Here is a 16,018-nt window from a genome sequence, read left to right as displayed (position 1 = left end):
TTTTCCTACTATATTTGACTGAAGAAAGATACTTCTCCGTCTGACCACTTCATGCATATGCACGGACATAATAACTTGTCACTTAATCCTAGGATAATTCAGGTTGAAAAGGACCTCCAAAGGCTTCTGGTCCCATTCCCACTCGAAAGAGGTCTTACTACACCAGGTTACTCAGGCCCTTCTCCAATCAAGTACTGGGGGAACCTGAGATGAAATCTAAGGACCTGAGATAAAACCAAGCTCAAAGTGCTGGTATTTAACTTCTGGTATAATTTTGTATAGTAAGGCTACAGATTTCACAAAATAAAAAAGGGAATTTTGTGTGGGAGCAACTGTAGTTACAAATGCACTGGCAGTTTTTCTTGAGGAGTTGAGTTTCTTTTCATGTATTTCCACACCAGCTTTATAGATGTTGTATCCAATTTCAGCAGATGCTAGGGTACAGCATATGGTTCTGAATAATTTTCAGTGTAACATACATCTGCCAAAACTGCATATGGAATTAGGCACTCTGTTGCCTGTACTTCTTCGCTTCATGTGTTTCTCCATTTCTCCAAACCGCCTCCTGACCTGACAGCTCAGGCTTTGAGTTGTCCCCATCAGTCAGTTTATTCGTGCACCTACAGGCAAAGGGACAGGAAGGTCCATTTCCAAGGCTATGTCCTGCATGGCAAGCTATGAGTGCCACATTCCCAGCTGTGTACCTACTCATGATTTTTAAATGTTGGTGAAGAAAAGTAGTGTTGTATTTTCTTGCATTGTTAGTGAGCCTCTGGCTGGCTATGCATTTTTCAGTGCCCATTTTCTCTTCTAATTTCTGTCATGGTGTGCAATGTGCCTCCTGCACAGTAAAAACCACAATTATAATGGGCTTTTCAGCAAATAAGTCCACTTCAGACTTCTGCTGTACTTGGTATTTTGCAAACTTTTTATCAACATCATCAAACAGCACATTTAAGTGTGCTTTTTGGGGACTATGTACCACTTAGATAAACTGTTAATAAACAGGTAAGTGTCCCATTCTAGCAGCCAGTTATTTACCTACTTTCTTTTTAAAAAACAAAATGTCAGCAGGAAGGCACAGAGACCAGTGTCATTACTGCATTTTTCTTCACGTCCTGTACTCTACAAGTGGAAGAAGACCTGCAACAGCTATTTTGCACAGTCCAGAAATGTCACTGCTGACAGTTTGATTTGAAGTTGTATCCTCGTTTGCTGTCAGCAGCACTGAAATCATTACAAAATTTTTGTTTTGACAATAATCACCATACGTGCTCTCCTGTATTTCACTGCGAGTCATGATGTTTGCTGCAGCCTGGTTTTAAGCCAGAGGACTGAAGAGTGAGCAGACCCTCCCTGTGCAATCTTCTCAGTGCACATGTGGGCTCGCGCCAGTCCTGCCCAGCACCCTCCATGCACAACGTGTCTGCAGACACGGCTGAATACTGCAGAGCTAGAAATATGGGTGATTTCTTTCACCAGGGCTAAAGGCCAGGCTCTCTACATTGGGGGTTAGGAGGAGAGGTGAATGAGGAAAACAAACCACTTAATAAACAATACCTCTGATTAGATAGGGATGAACAAGCTGGACTTTGAGACAGTTAAGCAAGACTGCAGAGTACAGAAAACAGGAAACATCCAGCACAGTGCAGAGAGGTGAAGAGGAGGCAGAATCCACTCAGCCCAAGTCTGTCCTGATTAGACTTTAACCCCATCACGCAGGCAGCACTCACTTGGGGCACACAGAGGCAGGTGCTTATCATGTGGATGAATATTATGCTCAGACATTCTTTCAACTTTTTTCCACCCGTTGTTTTTTTCCATCTCATTTCAAATCTTTTCACAGGCCTGATCTTGCACACAAGTTTTGATAAGATTAATACTAAGTCACTTATTGAAGTGCAGAGGAAAGCTTTAACTTTGTTATGTTTTTGATTTTTCACTTGATTGTCAATTATGTAATCTCTGGAATTGCTTCATCCATTTCTTTCTTCTGTGTCTTTCTCAGGGGTACTACAATTTGTCTTTTTTCTCCATTTAAAAAGCATGCTACGATGAGGCCAAAATCAGTATCAGAATGATGCTGGTAGAAACACATACAAAAATACAATTAGCAACCTGAAGAACTGTTATGCAATTCTAATTTTTTTACCTGATGTCTTTAAACCAGGCTTTCCATTAAAGCAGGCTTTCCAATGACTTTAAAGTATTTCATCTATCAACACTCTTCACTCAAAACCTTGATGCAGAATTGAGAGATCCTTTGACAGCATGGATAATACAGGCATATTCCAAGGACATCTATTAAATTATCTTCTGCTATAAAAATCCAGTACTTGCAGATGATATATTGGGCATAGTCAAATTCAAGAAAGCAAAACCACAAATTAAAACCTAAATAATAACCCAAGCCACCTGTAAATATGGATTTCGATGGTCTTTGAACTTCTTTAATGTATTGAAAAATTCAGTAAGCTTTTGCATTGGTAATGTCGGACTGAAAAATCGACATTAGCAAAACCTTCAAGCCATTCAAATATAAAATTCACTTACGTTATACTGCATTTGTGAGAGAGGAAATGCTAAATACTTGTGTTTTAATATCATCCATGGAGGGTGGCAACACAACTGAAAATGGATGCAAGAAAAGGGCACCTGTTTCAGTCCATTACCTAGCCACCTTGTCACAAAGTTGTTATCTGTACCGGCTTAACATTCATCTGCATGCTTGTCTTTGCCTCCTGCCTCCTGTTTTCCTGAAGCCCTCAAATCTTCCCAACCTCTGTCCTTATACCTCTGAAGCCATTTCCCCCCAGGGCTTCAGTTCTCCTCCCCGTCCCCATCCACCACTGGTCTCCCAGCCTTCCTGTATTGTGGTGCATGTTTTGAAGTCTTGCTGTCCATGGCCACAAATTCAATCTCTTTCGAAGCAGGTGTAGGCACCTCTACCATGAGTGTTCATGCCAGCAGACAGCCATCTTGCTAGCCACAGCCCTACGGCAGCGTTATGTTACTCTGAATAAGGCTTGAGCAAACAAACAAAAACAAACAACAATAGAAATCCAAAACAAGTTAGGTGACTAGAAAGCTGAAAGAGGTGCAGGCAATGCTATGATTTCAAACAACAGTTTAATGAAACACATTTAAATCTTGGCTAATACACCAATTTTGCTGTAGAAGCGTTAGTGCAGGCAACAATATCTTTTATGGGGAAGGTTAGTTTCTGGGTTGAATGCAAGTACACTGCATTCCCCTCACCATGTAAGCCTATTCCTCTTACTATCTATGGAGATACAATACCACTATAACTTAGTCTTCGGTGGTACAGGTATCCCTAAACTATGATTACAGAGCTCTGAAGATGACAGTACCTACTCTTTTCCAGTAAGTGTCTTTTAAATGTTGCTCCACTACTAATTTCTGCAGATCATAGTCTGCATTGTGGTTCTGCATGTTAATATTACTGAATCTTACTTACAGGGACGCTATCTAGAGTGATCACTCATTCCACATGAAAAGGCTTCCATTCCTAAAATAAGTGAAAGTCAGCCATAATGTTTTCTCACTTCTTTTCCCCCTCAGAGCTCAGAATCTCTGCTAGGACCTGTAATCCAAGTGCTACAAGGGCTGGATTTTCACTCAGAAGAAATGGAAAGCCATAAACTAGTCACTTCCCATATGGAAATATATATATATATATATATATATATATAGTTCTGAAAGAATTAAGAATGCAAAGTGAGTTGCATGGGATTATCTAAAGTGTTTTCCAAATATCAGAAAAGATTATTTTTCATGAAGACTCTCCTCCAGCTTTTCTCTAAAAGACACCCAATCCGTATCACAGACAGAACTGGGAAAGAAACACTTCCAAGCACTTCCCTACCTATGACAGCTTCTAACCAAATCAGGAATGGTAGGATTCATACTTGGATTTTCACTGGGGACCTGAAGAAGACTATCACTATAACACCTTATTTGTCCCAAAAGGGTCTTAGATTAAATATTTCAATAAAAACACTTTTAACCCATACAAGACACCTCTATGTTTGTGCTGGCAAAACTTCAATATGCCATTTGTTTCCCTTTCTGCTAAGGTGGGAGAAATGGAATATAAAGCAAACATTAGAAAGCAGCAACAGCTTTCTATCGGTGTCATGTGCCACGGCATCCTTCAGCAAAAAGGGATGATGGATCAGGGAGGAGAAAGTTAAAGAAAACAAAACATTACAAGCACAAGGCCCTCAGTTAGAAGCAGTTAGACTGTCCCTCGGCTTTCTGAGAGGCTTCTCTACTGACTGTCAGGGAGGGCTAACTGTGGCAGTGTGTTAGCTGTTGAGATGTCCTGCAGGCACTGACCTTGGCACACAGCTCTAGGACAGGCTCAGGGAGGAAGAGACCTAACGAAGATAGTGCTGCTCAGTGAGAGGAGAAATCAGTCATCTCACCGTGTCCTTGTAAAGGCTAAAGGTGTCACCACTCGAGCCAAACAAATGGAGAAACTACGTCATTCTTCAGGCAAACACTGGGTCTTCGGGGTAAAGACATACTAATGTCCAAGGTCATAGAGCGTACTCTTGCTGAGGGTATGATGTTTGCCTAAAAGTCCTCACATTGTATTTCTCTCCAGGAATACAGACCTGCACTATGAAGAAAACAACATGAAAAAAATAAAAAAGAGGTCTATGTACTTGGATTTGGTGAATAGCTGTGGTGTGATTTGATATAAAATGGAATGCTGATGTATCATATATAGAGCTTTCGTATTTTTCAAAGAAAAACTGCACGAAGCAACTGAAAAGTCTGCATGTCATTGTAACATGGGAAGAAGGTGTTTCAATGGGATTTTGATGGAGAATTTGACTTGCACTTGTGCGTCTCTAAGTGGGCATATTTCTTCTTATAATCATCTTTCTCACACATACAGTATGTGAATCACACACATTAAAGGAAATCAGAACTTGCTGTTTCATTATCCCTGCTACCAAAGGATTGCATTTAGTCAATGTGTATACTAATTAGGAAGTAAAATATGTTTCTGTGCTAAATTTTCAACTCAGTAAAATCAGTTTAATACTTATAAAGCCACAGGAATGATAGTAAGGATCAGTCAAGGATCTGCCCCAGAGGTTCTGCATTTTGTTTCTTACGCTTCCTTCCTGAGCAGTGTAGTTTCCTAAGTATAAGCTTCCAGAAGATCTAAACCTAAACTGAAAGCATTATCCCAGATCCCTGTAACCAATTGCCATGGTTTAACTTGTAAATATTTGCAGTATGTTTTAGAAAGAGGAATAATTTGAAAAAAAATTGGAAAAGTCTCAGTTTCACAGCATCATAAATTGTGTTATATATACGGGGGAGGAGAAGTGGGTGGAAAAGTAGGGAGAGCGAATAGGTCCAATAATTGGTTGTGTGTGTGTTGTCTGGCAGCCAATCAATGATCCTGTGCAGTGACATTCCCCAACCAGCCTGGAGAGGAGGGAGAAAAAAGGAGTGAAAAAAAAAAAAAGAAAAAAAACCACACCTGTCAAGAATTTTATAAAAGTTAGTGACTGGAAGGGCTGGGTCTCTTTGCCTGCAGCCACCTCACCAGAAGCTTGGAGCAGCGGAGGCACTGTCCACAAGCAAGTAAGTATAATCATTTCCTTTCTAACTTGTAAAGGTGGTAATGCGAATCAGCAGCTGTGACACAATGTGTTTATCTACAGAGGGTGGTGGTGGGGGGTGTTTCTGTTTGTGTTTTTATTTTATTTTCCAGGAAAAGCTTGCAAGGAATAAGCATACAGCCATTCTGCAGTGATCTGCCAATGTGACCCATTTGCTGCTAACACTGGCTTTCTAACTTAGTTTAGTAATTCAAAACTCCTAGAGTGAGTGAATCCTTAGTCTGCGAGAATAGAGCAATAACATACCTGCATTGCTTTCTACTGCTTCATTTTCTTATGTGTTTATTTATGCTCGTGGAGTACATAAATTTTTGTTTTGCAAGGAGAAGAAAGAATCTCTGGAGAATGCAGTTGGTCCTGACAAGTGCCAGTGCTGACAAAAGTGTAATTATCTGTGTTCACTGTGTAGTTCTTCTGAAGCATTAGTGCAGTAGTGCCGATAAGATTCTTCAGCAGGGTATGTAAGATATAGTCTGCTATGCAGAAAACTAATAAATGGGGAAAGAGAGGCTTGGGAATATCATTTTTATGCCCTTGCAACAGGCTGTAACCTTTCTAGATGTGAACAGCTGGCTTCAGGAAATTGCTTGTCAAGTAATTTAGATCCTGACTGAGCCTGTGATCCTCCATCGCTTTCTCAACTATCCCATGTGCCTAGCACCCAAAACTACGTAGCCCACCTGAAAATGTCACCTCCACTTCCCTCAATCTCCCCTGCTGCCAGGCAAGTTTTTCTCAGGCAAGTCTGACAGCAATTTTTTACCTGTTCTAAGAAGAGCCCTGCCCTGAGATATAAGAACCTTCACCCTAATGAGCATGCTTACTTCCAACTAATTAGTGTTTGTGGCCACCTCAGCCATCTCTAGCCATCACGAGCTCTCCAGGAGTGCTGTACACCAAATGCAGAGGCCAGGTCCCTGAAAACATATCTTCCTTTCTCAGTTGCTAGAGAGGGGAAACTGGGCGTACATTCACTCAGGTTCTCAACCTCTTAAGAGTCAGCAACATCTACCAAGCAATTTGCCTTTAAATATGCCCCCAAAGACCTGTCAAAATGGTGAAATCTGTTTTTTCAGAGTTTTCACAATAATTAATATGACAATCAAAAACATCTGCTGTTTTTTCTGGGTGAAATAGGTCTGAATATCTTTTTGTCCCATGCTCTTGTCTCACTTCTTAGCACCCAGAAGTGAAACATTTTGCTGTATTAAAACCTTCACTCCTACCACAAACATGAGGGGAGAAACATTCTGTTTTTCCCTCACAGCTCCTTCACCATACATACAGAAGTCACTGCTTTCTTTTCAGCTTCCAAAAGCAAGTACTCCCATACGGAGTCTCAGGATAATTCAGTCTGAAAGGGACGTTAGGAGGTCTGTAGCCCAACCTCCTGCTCAAGCAGGGAGTCAGATCTGTCTGCTCACGATTTCAGGCTGGTCTTGACAGCCTCCAAGGATGAAGACAGCACAGCCTCTCTGCCAACCTGCTCTACTGCTTGGCTGTCCCAGTAGTGAAGAAAATTTCTTATATCCATTCTGAACCTCTCTACTTTTAACTTATGCCTGTTGTCTCACCTTCCTGCCACACACTGCTGTGAAGAGTCTGGCTTTGTCTGCAGATCACCTCTGTAGGTACCAGTGGCTGATGTGAGGTGCCCCTGAAGCCATCTCTGCATGAGGCTGAACTAGCCCCAGCCTTCTTCTCTCAGGGCGAGCGCTCCAACCACCAACCTTCTTGGTGGCATCTGCTGAACTCACTCCAGTTTGTTGATGCCTTTCCTGTACCACAGGGGCACAAAAGTAGATACAGTTAGACATGGCATAACCAGTCCTGGGCAGAGGGGGATAATCTCTGTCCTCCCCTGGCTCTCTGGCCATAGCCCTACTTGCACAGGATGCTGCTGGTCCTTGTTGCTGGTCCCTGCTCAGCTCGCTGCCTGATGGGCTCAGTCTCCCAAGAGCTGTTCCCCAGCCTCAACGGCCCTGGTGGGATCGCTGCTCTCCCAGGACACGGCTGGGCATCTGTCCTGCTGAACTTCATGGTGTTCCTGCTGGCACCCTCACTCCCTGACCTGGCTGCCCTGAAGAGTCACCCTGCAACGGAGCATATCAGCTACTGGTGCCAGCTGGGTGTCTTCGGCAGGCTGGGTAGGAATGCGCTCTGTCAGCAAGATGGTGCCAGGCCTGTCCAACCATTTGTACCTCTGTTTTGCCCAGTGGCCAAGGAACCAAACCTACTTAGACAAAGGTTTTTAACAGAGCTGCACGGTGAAGTGAGGCCAATAGATCTGCTGGCTATAAAGAGCATATCAGGTGTGTACCACGTTATGGGACTGACCCTCCCACGCATATATCTGTGAATGAGGAGCAAACCCAGTCAGGTTAATACTATGCCCAAATGTGACAGCCTAAATTTTTGAACACATTTCATTCTCCCTATCAACACCATGTATTTATCTGTATCTGCAACTTTTGCTTCTTCAAACCCTGTAATGTGCGCTGGCCTGAAGCAGAATCTCCTGAGTGCACAGTGCAATGATATGCACATGTGCTTCGTATTGCTGACTGTCAAAGATGGTGTTGAAGGAACGTGTTTACCAGTAGCTGAACAGCCAAAGCTACATGCATTGGATACAAACTGTATTTTGAGAGTTTGGTCCAGCACATTTGGAACCAGTTTTATAAAAGATGGCAATGAAGAGACCAAGAGAAAACAGACACTAATCTGATCCCTCCCCATCTGCTAACCAGGACTCAGGTGAGATTTTCTGTAAGATTAGAAGATGCCAGTCACTTCAGGTGGCTGGAAATAAAAGAAGCTGAAGAATATTAATTTTTACAAGATGACCTGATGTGGCATTTAACAGTTTGTTCCTTCTGCTCTTCAGCTTGTCTCTGCCCTTTGGTTCTCACTATTAATATTAACAGGATGCAGTGTTTGTGCTGATATCCATGAAGATATTTCCCCTGCAGTCCTCCATTACAGTGGCTGAGAAAAACTTGAGACGTCAGCAACACAATATTTACTTTTAGAACTGTGCCATTCTCTTTCTCCCCAGCCCTATCCCCTGCTGGTCACAGGCTGTGGACTGAACAAAGAACTTGGTTTGTTTAAGTTGCTGCTGAAGCCTGACAAACACTCCAGGTAGACATAAACCTGTTGTTATGCATTCTGTGCAGTTCCATTTTTTTGTTTGTTCTTCCACTTTTTAAAAATACATTACGGGAGAGGTTAACACAAAGAGAATAATTGCTGTCCTGTACTTATATAAATCAATGTGAAATGACTTGAGCTTATGATACTTAGGACACTAGCCCACAGCTTAAAATGGGTAAATACAAATAAAACTTCTTGAAAAACTTTATTGGTGGGATAACTTCTAGATACTGTTACTCAGAACAAAGTTCCTTTGAGCTTTTCCCTGCCTGGAAAAGTGGACAAATTAAATAAAGCAGAGTGATATGGCAAAGAGGCTTCATTCATGGAAAAATGAAGTAAGCTGCCTGCCTGGGTGCATATGTTTTTCCTCAGGACATCTGTGGTGACACATCCGGAGAGACTGCACTGTCTCTTTAAAGGGTCATTAATGTTTCAGTGGATGTGCTGGGAGGTTAATCTTTAAAAGGCAGCTCTAAGAAGCGTTACTGAATTGTAAGCGTTCTCCAGCCCCCTTGATATGCTCAGATCCGTAGCTTACAGCAGGGACACCAATTCCAGAATCCAGCAGGGAAGTTCCTTAGTGGTTATGCTCCTCATGAGAGATTTACAGGAAAATAAAACCCTAAACAAAGGGTCCTTGAACATCTTGGACCTTGAGCTATCACTCCCCTTACAAGTGCTCTTTTGCACTCATGTATTCACCATTTCAGTTAGACACACTGTGTGTTTTATTGCTCCTTGTAGCTCGGCAGAGCAGCTGGGAACCACTCACCACAGTCTTACAGATCACAGGCTTTGGGGAGCCCTTTGTCAAGTCTCCATCTACTTCTTCACACTTTATGGGAAACTTGCATGAAAACTGGAACAAACTTACTGTCTTCCAATTCATCTCTGACTTGTGGAACTACGCTTTATTGTTTTGGTCTCCCTGCGCACACAGTTGGACCACTATTATCCACTAAAATCTCGTATTTCCATGTTTCAGCAATTTGCATTGCGGGCTGGTTTTGGGTGATAACTGTCTTTGTTATCTTTCTGCAAGCACAAGTAAAATGCAAAATACAAAAGACATTAGCATCATTGTTTAATGCATTACTGGAGAGAATGCATACCTGTAATAATGTAACCAGAGTGACTGATGATCTTGTACCTCAGCTAGCTGGATTAAAGATTATCTGGATACACCTGCTTATGCTGTAACACACCTCCAAACTGCAACTCTGAAATCCCTTTACTGGTTTAGTGATTCATTAATTCAACCTTGGACTAGGTCACATTCTCTAAAAATTTGGCAGTCTTTTCCACTGAGACTGTGAACTACTAGAGCTGTTTCTCATCATTTTGCACAGCAATTTACTGTTTTGGCTGAAGTGCTTACAATATTAACTATTATAGTAATCACAGTAAAAAGGTAGTTACCTTTTTCTATGAGTTCTCCAAGAGACGTATCAGACACAGAAAGCAGGTGATGAGGAAGGTTAGAGGTCTACTTTATAGCTGTGTAGCACAAACCATAGTTCTTCAAGTTCTTTTAGGTGGGCCAAACGGGATAAAAACCAGGAGTGATGGAGTTGCAGCCACCATAGTAGAAGGGTGCTTCCCAAAGCTCTGGCCACAGAAAATTCAGCAAAGGCTGCTTTTGCAAGACCACAGCAATGCACTTCAGCACTTGGGAGAGGAGGGAACCCCCTTCATTTAGCATACTCTTCATCACACCCTCTCTCAAAATTCTTCTAAACCTAGAATAACTCAGTGCTGCTAAGTCACATAGGATAAATTCTAGCCTCAAAAGACTCACAAAATGGTAAAAGCAAAACATCTGGATACTGACCAGCCTGTACTGACAAACAATACCAATTAAACCTTGAACAGTAACAATACAAACACCTTCAACTTTAAACGAGAGACACACGAGCAGTCAGAGCACTGTGACAGCATTGTTTCTAGGAAATTTGGGCAGCACTTGGCATGGCATGGTGCACAGAACTCCACTGATGTCAGCATCTACCACACCATTAGTAGCAGCCAGACCCCTGTTACTGTCTATTATGCCCTTCAATGGGGAAGGCTACACAGGGATCCTGGCAATGTAGTAGCTGTTTGCAGACAGAAAGGATGGAGGACTTGGCTGCATGTATGCTTATATGGGGGGTTGTACGTGCCTCCTGCCCCTGTAGGGCTGAATTAGGGAAACAGAAGGTGCAGATGCTACCCAGAGGCCTGTTCCTCTGGAATAAAACTTGTTATTGGAGATATTTGGTGTTGTTTTTAAGGATTCATCTCATGGATGTACCACTTGCTGATACTTGCACTGGTGGTCCTCTAGGTATAGAAGATGATGAACAGACAACAGAGTCTTCACAGGTCAAACTCACAGGTGCTTACATATAGTGAAGTATTGTGGACTATTCAGATGATAAATTATAATTTAATCTCATTTAATGAGAACTTTAATAAGACCAAACATGTTGTCAAAACAAGACAGAACCTGGATTTCAGGTGCAGGATACATGCAGCTGGTAAGCCTCTGCCAGAGCTGAGAAGACAGAAATGGATGGTGAATCCTTCTAAACTCCCACATCTTGTCCAGAGCAAGCAACATGGTACAGTTCTGAGAGCAGCCATGGGGGAGGAGAGAACTACAGAGCAAGGCAGGACAGAAGAGGCGAAAAGGCAAGCAGACAAAGTAGCAAATACTGCCAACACAAGCCAGGGAATGGGAGAATGGGCACTGTTAGGAAGAGAGGAAAAGCAAGCTATGTGATAACTGGCAGTCTTCTGATTAGGACCAACAGGTTGCAAGTGCTTTGCAAAGAAGTTTGCAGTGTCTGCAATTAGCATACTTGTTAGTTTGGCACACATTTTTTTGACACACTGACCTTCCTTTAGTCTCTGAGCAAATCCATGCAAAATGCAGGCTTTCCCACTTATGTAGTAGAAGGGTGTGTTGGGATGTGGCTCCTGCATTTCCCTCTTCTACTTTCGCCAGAAATACCAAACCAAGAAGGACTCACACTGGATTTCTGGGCATGTGTCTATGACAACGTGGACCAGACAAGCACCAAGAGGCCTCCAATAGGAATACTCAAACCTGGTGCCTCAGGCTGGTGGTTTCTGCATATAGTCTCCCATCAGCTTGTAACTGTAATTCTCTCCCACAGATAAATCACCATGACTCACCAGTTCCCAGCACTGTCTCCAGAGCAGAAGAAAGCTCTTTCAGACATTGCTCAGCGGATTGTGGCTTCAGGAAAGGGGATCCTAGCTGCAGATGAATCAGTGGGTGAGTTCTGGATAGCAATCAATTAGCAATACCCAAACTTTTGTCCTCGTTTTGCTTCATCTTTGAATTCAGTGAAGTAAAAAAAAAAAAAAGTTAAAATTCATTGACTGAGCAGGAACATCTCTGCCAACAGGGCTGCAAATGCTGACAAACTATGCACTTCTGCACTGAAGCCCCAGTTCTTTCTAATTAGTACATTTTGGATCCAGGAGAGCAGCCAGCCTAACACCTTTCTGCCTGCCCTTTGGCCACCTTTCTAGGTACCATGGGGAACAGGCTGCAGAGGATCAATGTGGAGAACACAGAGGAGAATCGCCGTGCTTTTCGAGAGATACTCTTCTCTTCCGATACTTCCATCAACCAGAGCATTGGGGGAGTGATACTTTTCCATGAGACTCTCTATCAGAAAGACAGCAGTGGAAAGCCATTTCCAGCTATCATCAAAGAAAAAGGCATTGTGGTGGGAATAAAAGTGAGTATCTGTACATGTGTGGGGGCTATACTCATTCCCAACAACAACTTTTGTTTGTTTTGTGGTTTTGAAATCCCTAGAATGTCTCTGCCACCATTCTCTGCATTGCTTTTGTACAACTAACCAGGGAAACATCTGCACCCAATGCAGGACCCTTTCATCCAACAACACCCATGTATTCACTATTCACTGCAGTTAACATCCTTCCATGCAATAACCTAATTAAATCCTTTCTGCAGCTAACAGAGCTGTTGATCCACTCCCCACAGCCACCTGCATGTTGCCCCCATTACCCAATTCCCTCCTGTTCTTCCCCTTTGCTGCAACCCTTCTCTTCCTTCCACTAGCAGTCTGTTCAGCCCTATACTTTACTCACAGTCAATCTGCAAAGGCAGACTAGGTCTGGGGTGCAAGGTTCAGACTGACCTCCCTCACTCTGTAACTCCTTCTGTTTCTGCTGTCTCTTCAGCTGGATAAAGGAACATCGCCCCTAGCAGGAACAAATGGAGAAACCACCATTGAAGGTAAGGAGAGATCTCAGCTATGACTGGAATAGTGAAAGTCATGGGGTGACTCAACAGGAATTGCAGCCTTGGCTGGTGTCATGATACTTTTCAGAGGTATTTCTGAAAGAGCTGTTCTCACTGAAGCACTGTTCTTTCACCTGCAGGACTGGATGGACTGTCCGAGCGCTGCGCCCAGTACAAGAAAGATGGTGTTGACTTTGGCAAGTGGCGTGCAGTGTTGAGGATCACCAGCACAACACCCTCTCAACTTGCCATCCAAGAGAATGCCAACGCACTGGCACGCTATGCCAGCATCTGCCAGCAGGTATCTACCCTCCTGCAGCCTTTCTTGAAATGTTGTTGTCCCTTCTTCACTGTTCCCTCTGATAATAGACTAGGTATCGTGAACCGCAGATCTCTGTGGGGGCCTTGGGAAATGTGGAGAAAGGGCAGTGCAGCAAGCAGGCATGCCACCAAAGACTGTAGAGACAGCCTGGACAGTTTTTCTTCCACACCTCCAAAGACTTCCTTGTTTTTCCTTCCTTAGAATGGCTTGGTGCCCATTGTGGAACCAGAAGTCTTACCTGATGGAGACCACGATCTCCAGCACTGCCAGTATGTCACAGAAAAGGTAAGAGATTCTTCATCTCTGTCCCCTCACAAATCAGTAGTTAATCTTATGCAGCTTTTGCATTGGCAGATCTCAAGGAGTTTTGACCAAAAAGGTCCTCCATAACTGTATCACAGAAATGGGTCACTCATAGTCAAATAATTAGCTGGTAGCAAATATGAGAGCAGAATCCCTGTTTTTGGATTTCCTATCAAACCGTCAATATAAGCATTCCTGAGCTCAAAAGGATACATTGGTGATAAAGGCGTTTACTCCTTGTTCAGTATGTCAGTTTGTAAGGACAAACCCAATAAAAAAGGAAAGCAGTGTCCTAGTCATCACAAAAGTAGTGGTGCCTTCAGGGCTGCAACCCGTGACAAATTTCAAGAAATTCAGTTTGATCTTCTCCCACTCCCAAGGAATAAGCTGTCTTTCCACAGCATGTTGAGGGAAAGCTTTGAGCACAGATGTGTATTCAATCCTCCTATTCACCCCCCAGGTTCTGGCTGCTGTCTACAAGGCCTTGAACGATCATCATGTCTACCTGGAGGGGACACTGCTGAAACCCAACATGGTGACAGCCGGGCATGCCTGCCCCAAGAAGTACACCCCTCAGGATGTAGCTGCAGCAACCGTCACTACTCTCCTCCGCACCGTTCCTGCTGCTGTTCCTGGTGATTCTTGATTTGTTCCCGTATATCCCTTCACACTGTCACTCTTACTTAACTGGCCTTGCTCCTCCATCTGACATGCTCACTCCTCTGGCACGCAGAGGTCAGGGATGGTGGCTTGGTGTCTGGAGCACACCAGTTTCTAAGTTCTGAGATCTCTTTCTTGTAGGAATCTGCTTCCTGTCTGGAGGTCAAAGTGAAGAGGAGGCTTCTCTCAACCTGAATGCCATGAATCAGTCCTCTCTGCCTAAACCTTGGAAACTGACCTTTTCATATGGAAGGGCTCTGCAGGCCTCTGCCCTGGCAGCATGGCTGGGCAAATCAGAGAACAAGAAGGCTGCACAGGAGGCTTTCCGCAAGCGGGCGCAGGTACAAGGCCTTCCCCTTTATGCCAAGAGGAGCTGCTCCCTCCTTTCCGTGTCAGAGAGAAGTCATACGTCTCTGTGTCATTTGGGAGATGTTGTCACCTTCCTAAGGTTCCTCTTATTCCTGCCCTTCCTGGTGCTTCATGTACACGGAGGACATTATTCCAGTTGGCGTGACAGAAGTCTAATGCAAGAAACAGCAGAGGTTGTTACTAGTCACAGCTGGATAATTTTCTTTTGTAATGTAGACTTACATCCACGGTGTGTTTGTCTGAAGAAAAGTGCTCCCCTTACTGTCAACCAGCTAGTGACCATCAAACAGGCCTTGACAGTGTCACAAAACTAAGCTCATAAATATTATCAGTGAATTCAGAAGCTGACTCCTTTTTCCACAATTTTGCACTTTGTTCACTGCTACTGTCTTTCTACAGTTGTCTTTCTTACTCCAAGCTAATATGATCCCCTCCTTTTTTGTTTCTTTTTCAGATTAATAGTTTAGCTTGCAGAGGACAGTATGTTGTGTCTGGGAAGACTGATGCAGCTGCCACGCAGTCACTTTTCACTGCCAGCTACACCTATTGAAAGCACAGGAATCTGCCTTTGTCCTGTCCTGCTTCATCCGGTGAAAGGTGCTCGGAAAGGAAAGAAAAACAAAGAAACCCAGTTTTCCTTACCGTGAACAAAACTGGAAGTGGATTAGCTTACTCTTCTAGCCTTGACTTTCACAATTTACAGAGGGGATATTCTTTTTTCATCTACACATTCTAAAAATGAAGAATTATTTCCATATAATAAACAATAACTAACACTGAATCATGAATCCACTCTCCCTTTGGTTTAAACTTAGTCCCTAGAGTAGTAGGCATATTAAGTAGTTACCACTAGATACCCTTGCCCATTACCACATTTTTGCAGCCAAAATCTTAAAACCTGTATTTAATTATGTGAATAAAACAGTAATTCAAAACCAATCTCTGTCTCACCAATATTTATTCTGTATAAACTTTTCAGTCTCTTTCACACCTCCGTGGTTCTCAGTCGCCGGTGCAAAAATTAAGTTGAAGTGCTATTGTTGGTGAGCTTGGGAAATCCTGAGGAGATCTAAGTTAAATAATCCAATAGTGATAAAACTGGAGATGTTAATTCTGCTAAATGAAGTCAGAAACTGAAAAAAAGTTCAGAGATGAATGTGACAAGCACTACACTGTACTCCAGACTGTTAAACAACATTACCACAAAAAAACTTTTGGTCCTCTGCAGAATCATGCACTTGGTTCAGCTCAGCA

The 16,018-nt window shown here is 43.0% G+C and overlaps 1 protein-coding gene across 1 annotated transcript; it reads left to right on the top strand.

Moving 5' to 3' along the window:
- The first annotated feature begins 5,374 nt into the window (after positions 1-5,374).
- Positions 5,375-15,703, top strand: ALDOB (aldolase, fructose-bisphosphate B). Its single transcript, XM_040540380.1, has 9 exons — positions 5,375-5,628; positions 11,987-12,108; positions 12,369-12,580; positions 13,050-13,104; positions 13,251-13,411; positions 13,634-13,717; positions 14,196-14,370; positions 14,537-14,736; positions 15,219-15,703. Exons 2-9 carry the CDS (start codon positions 11,997-11,999, stop codon positions 15,312-15,314), a joined length of 1,095 nt encoding a protein of 364 aa, XP_040396314.1. The 5' UTR covers positions 5,375-5,628; positions 11,987-11,996; the 3' UTR covers positions 15,315-15,703.
- The last annotated feature ends 315 nt before the right edge of the window (positions 15,704-16,018 follow it).

Source organism: Cygnus olor, chromosome Z (genome assembly GCF_009769625.2).
Source record: "Cygnus olor isolate bCygOlo1 chromosome Z, bCygOlo1.pri.v2, whole genome shotgun sequence".
NCBI classification, from domain to species: Eukaryota; Metazoa; Chordata; class Aves; order Anseriformes; family Anatidae; genus Cygnus; species Cygnus olor.
The sequence above is the reverse complement of the archived record's forward strand: the minus strand, read 5'-3'. Positions and strand labels throughout refer to the sequence as shown.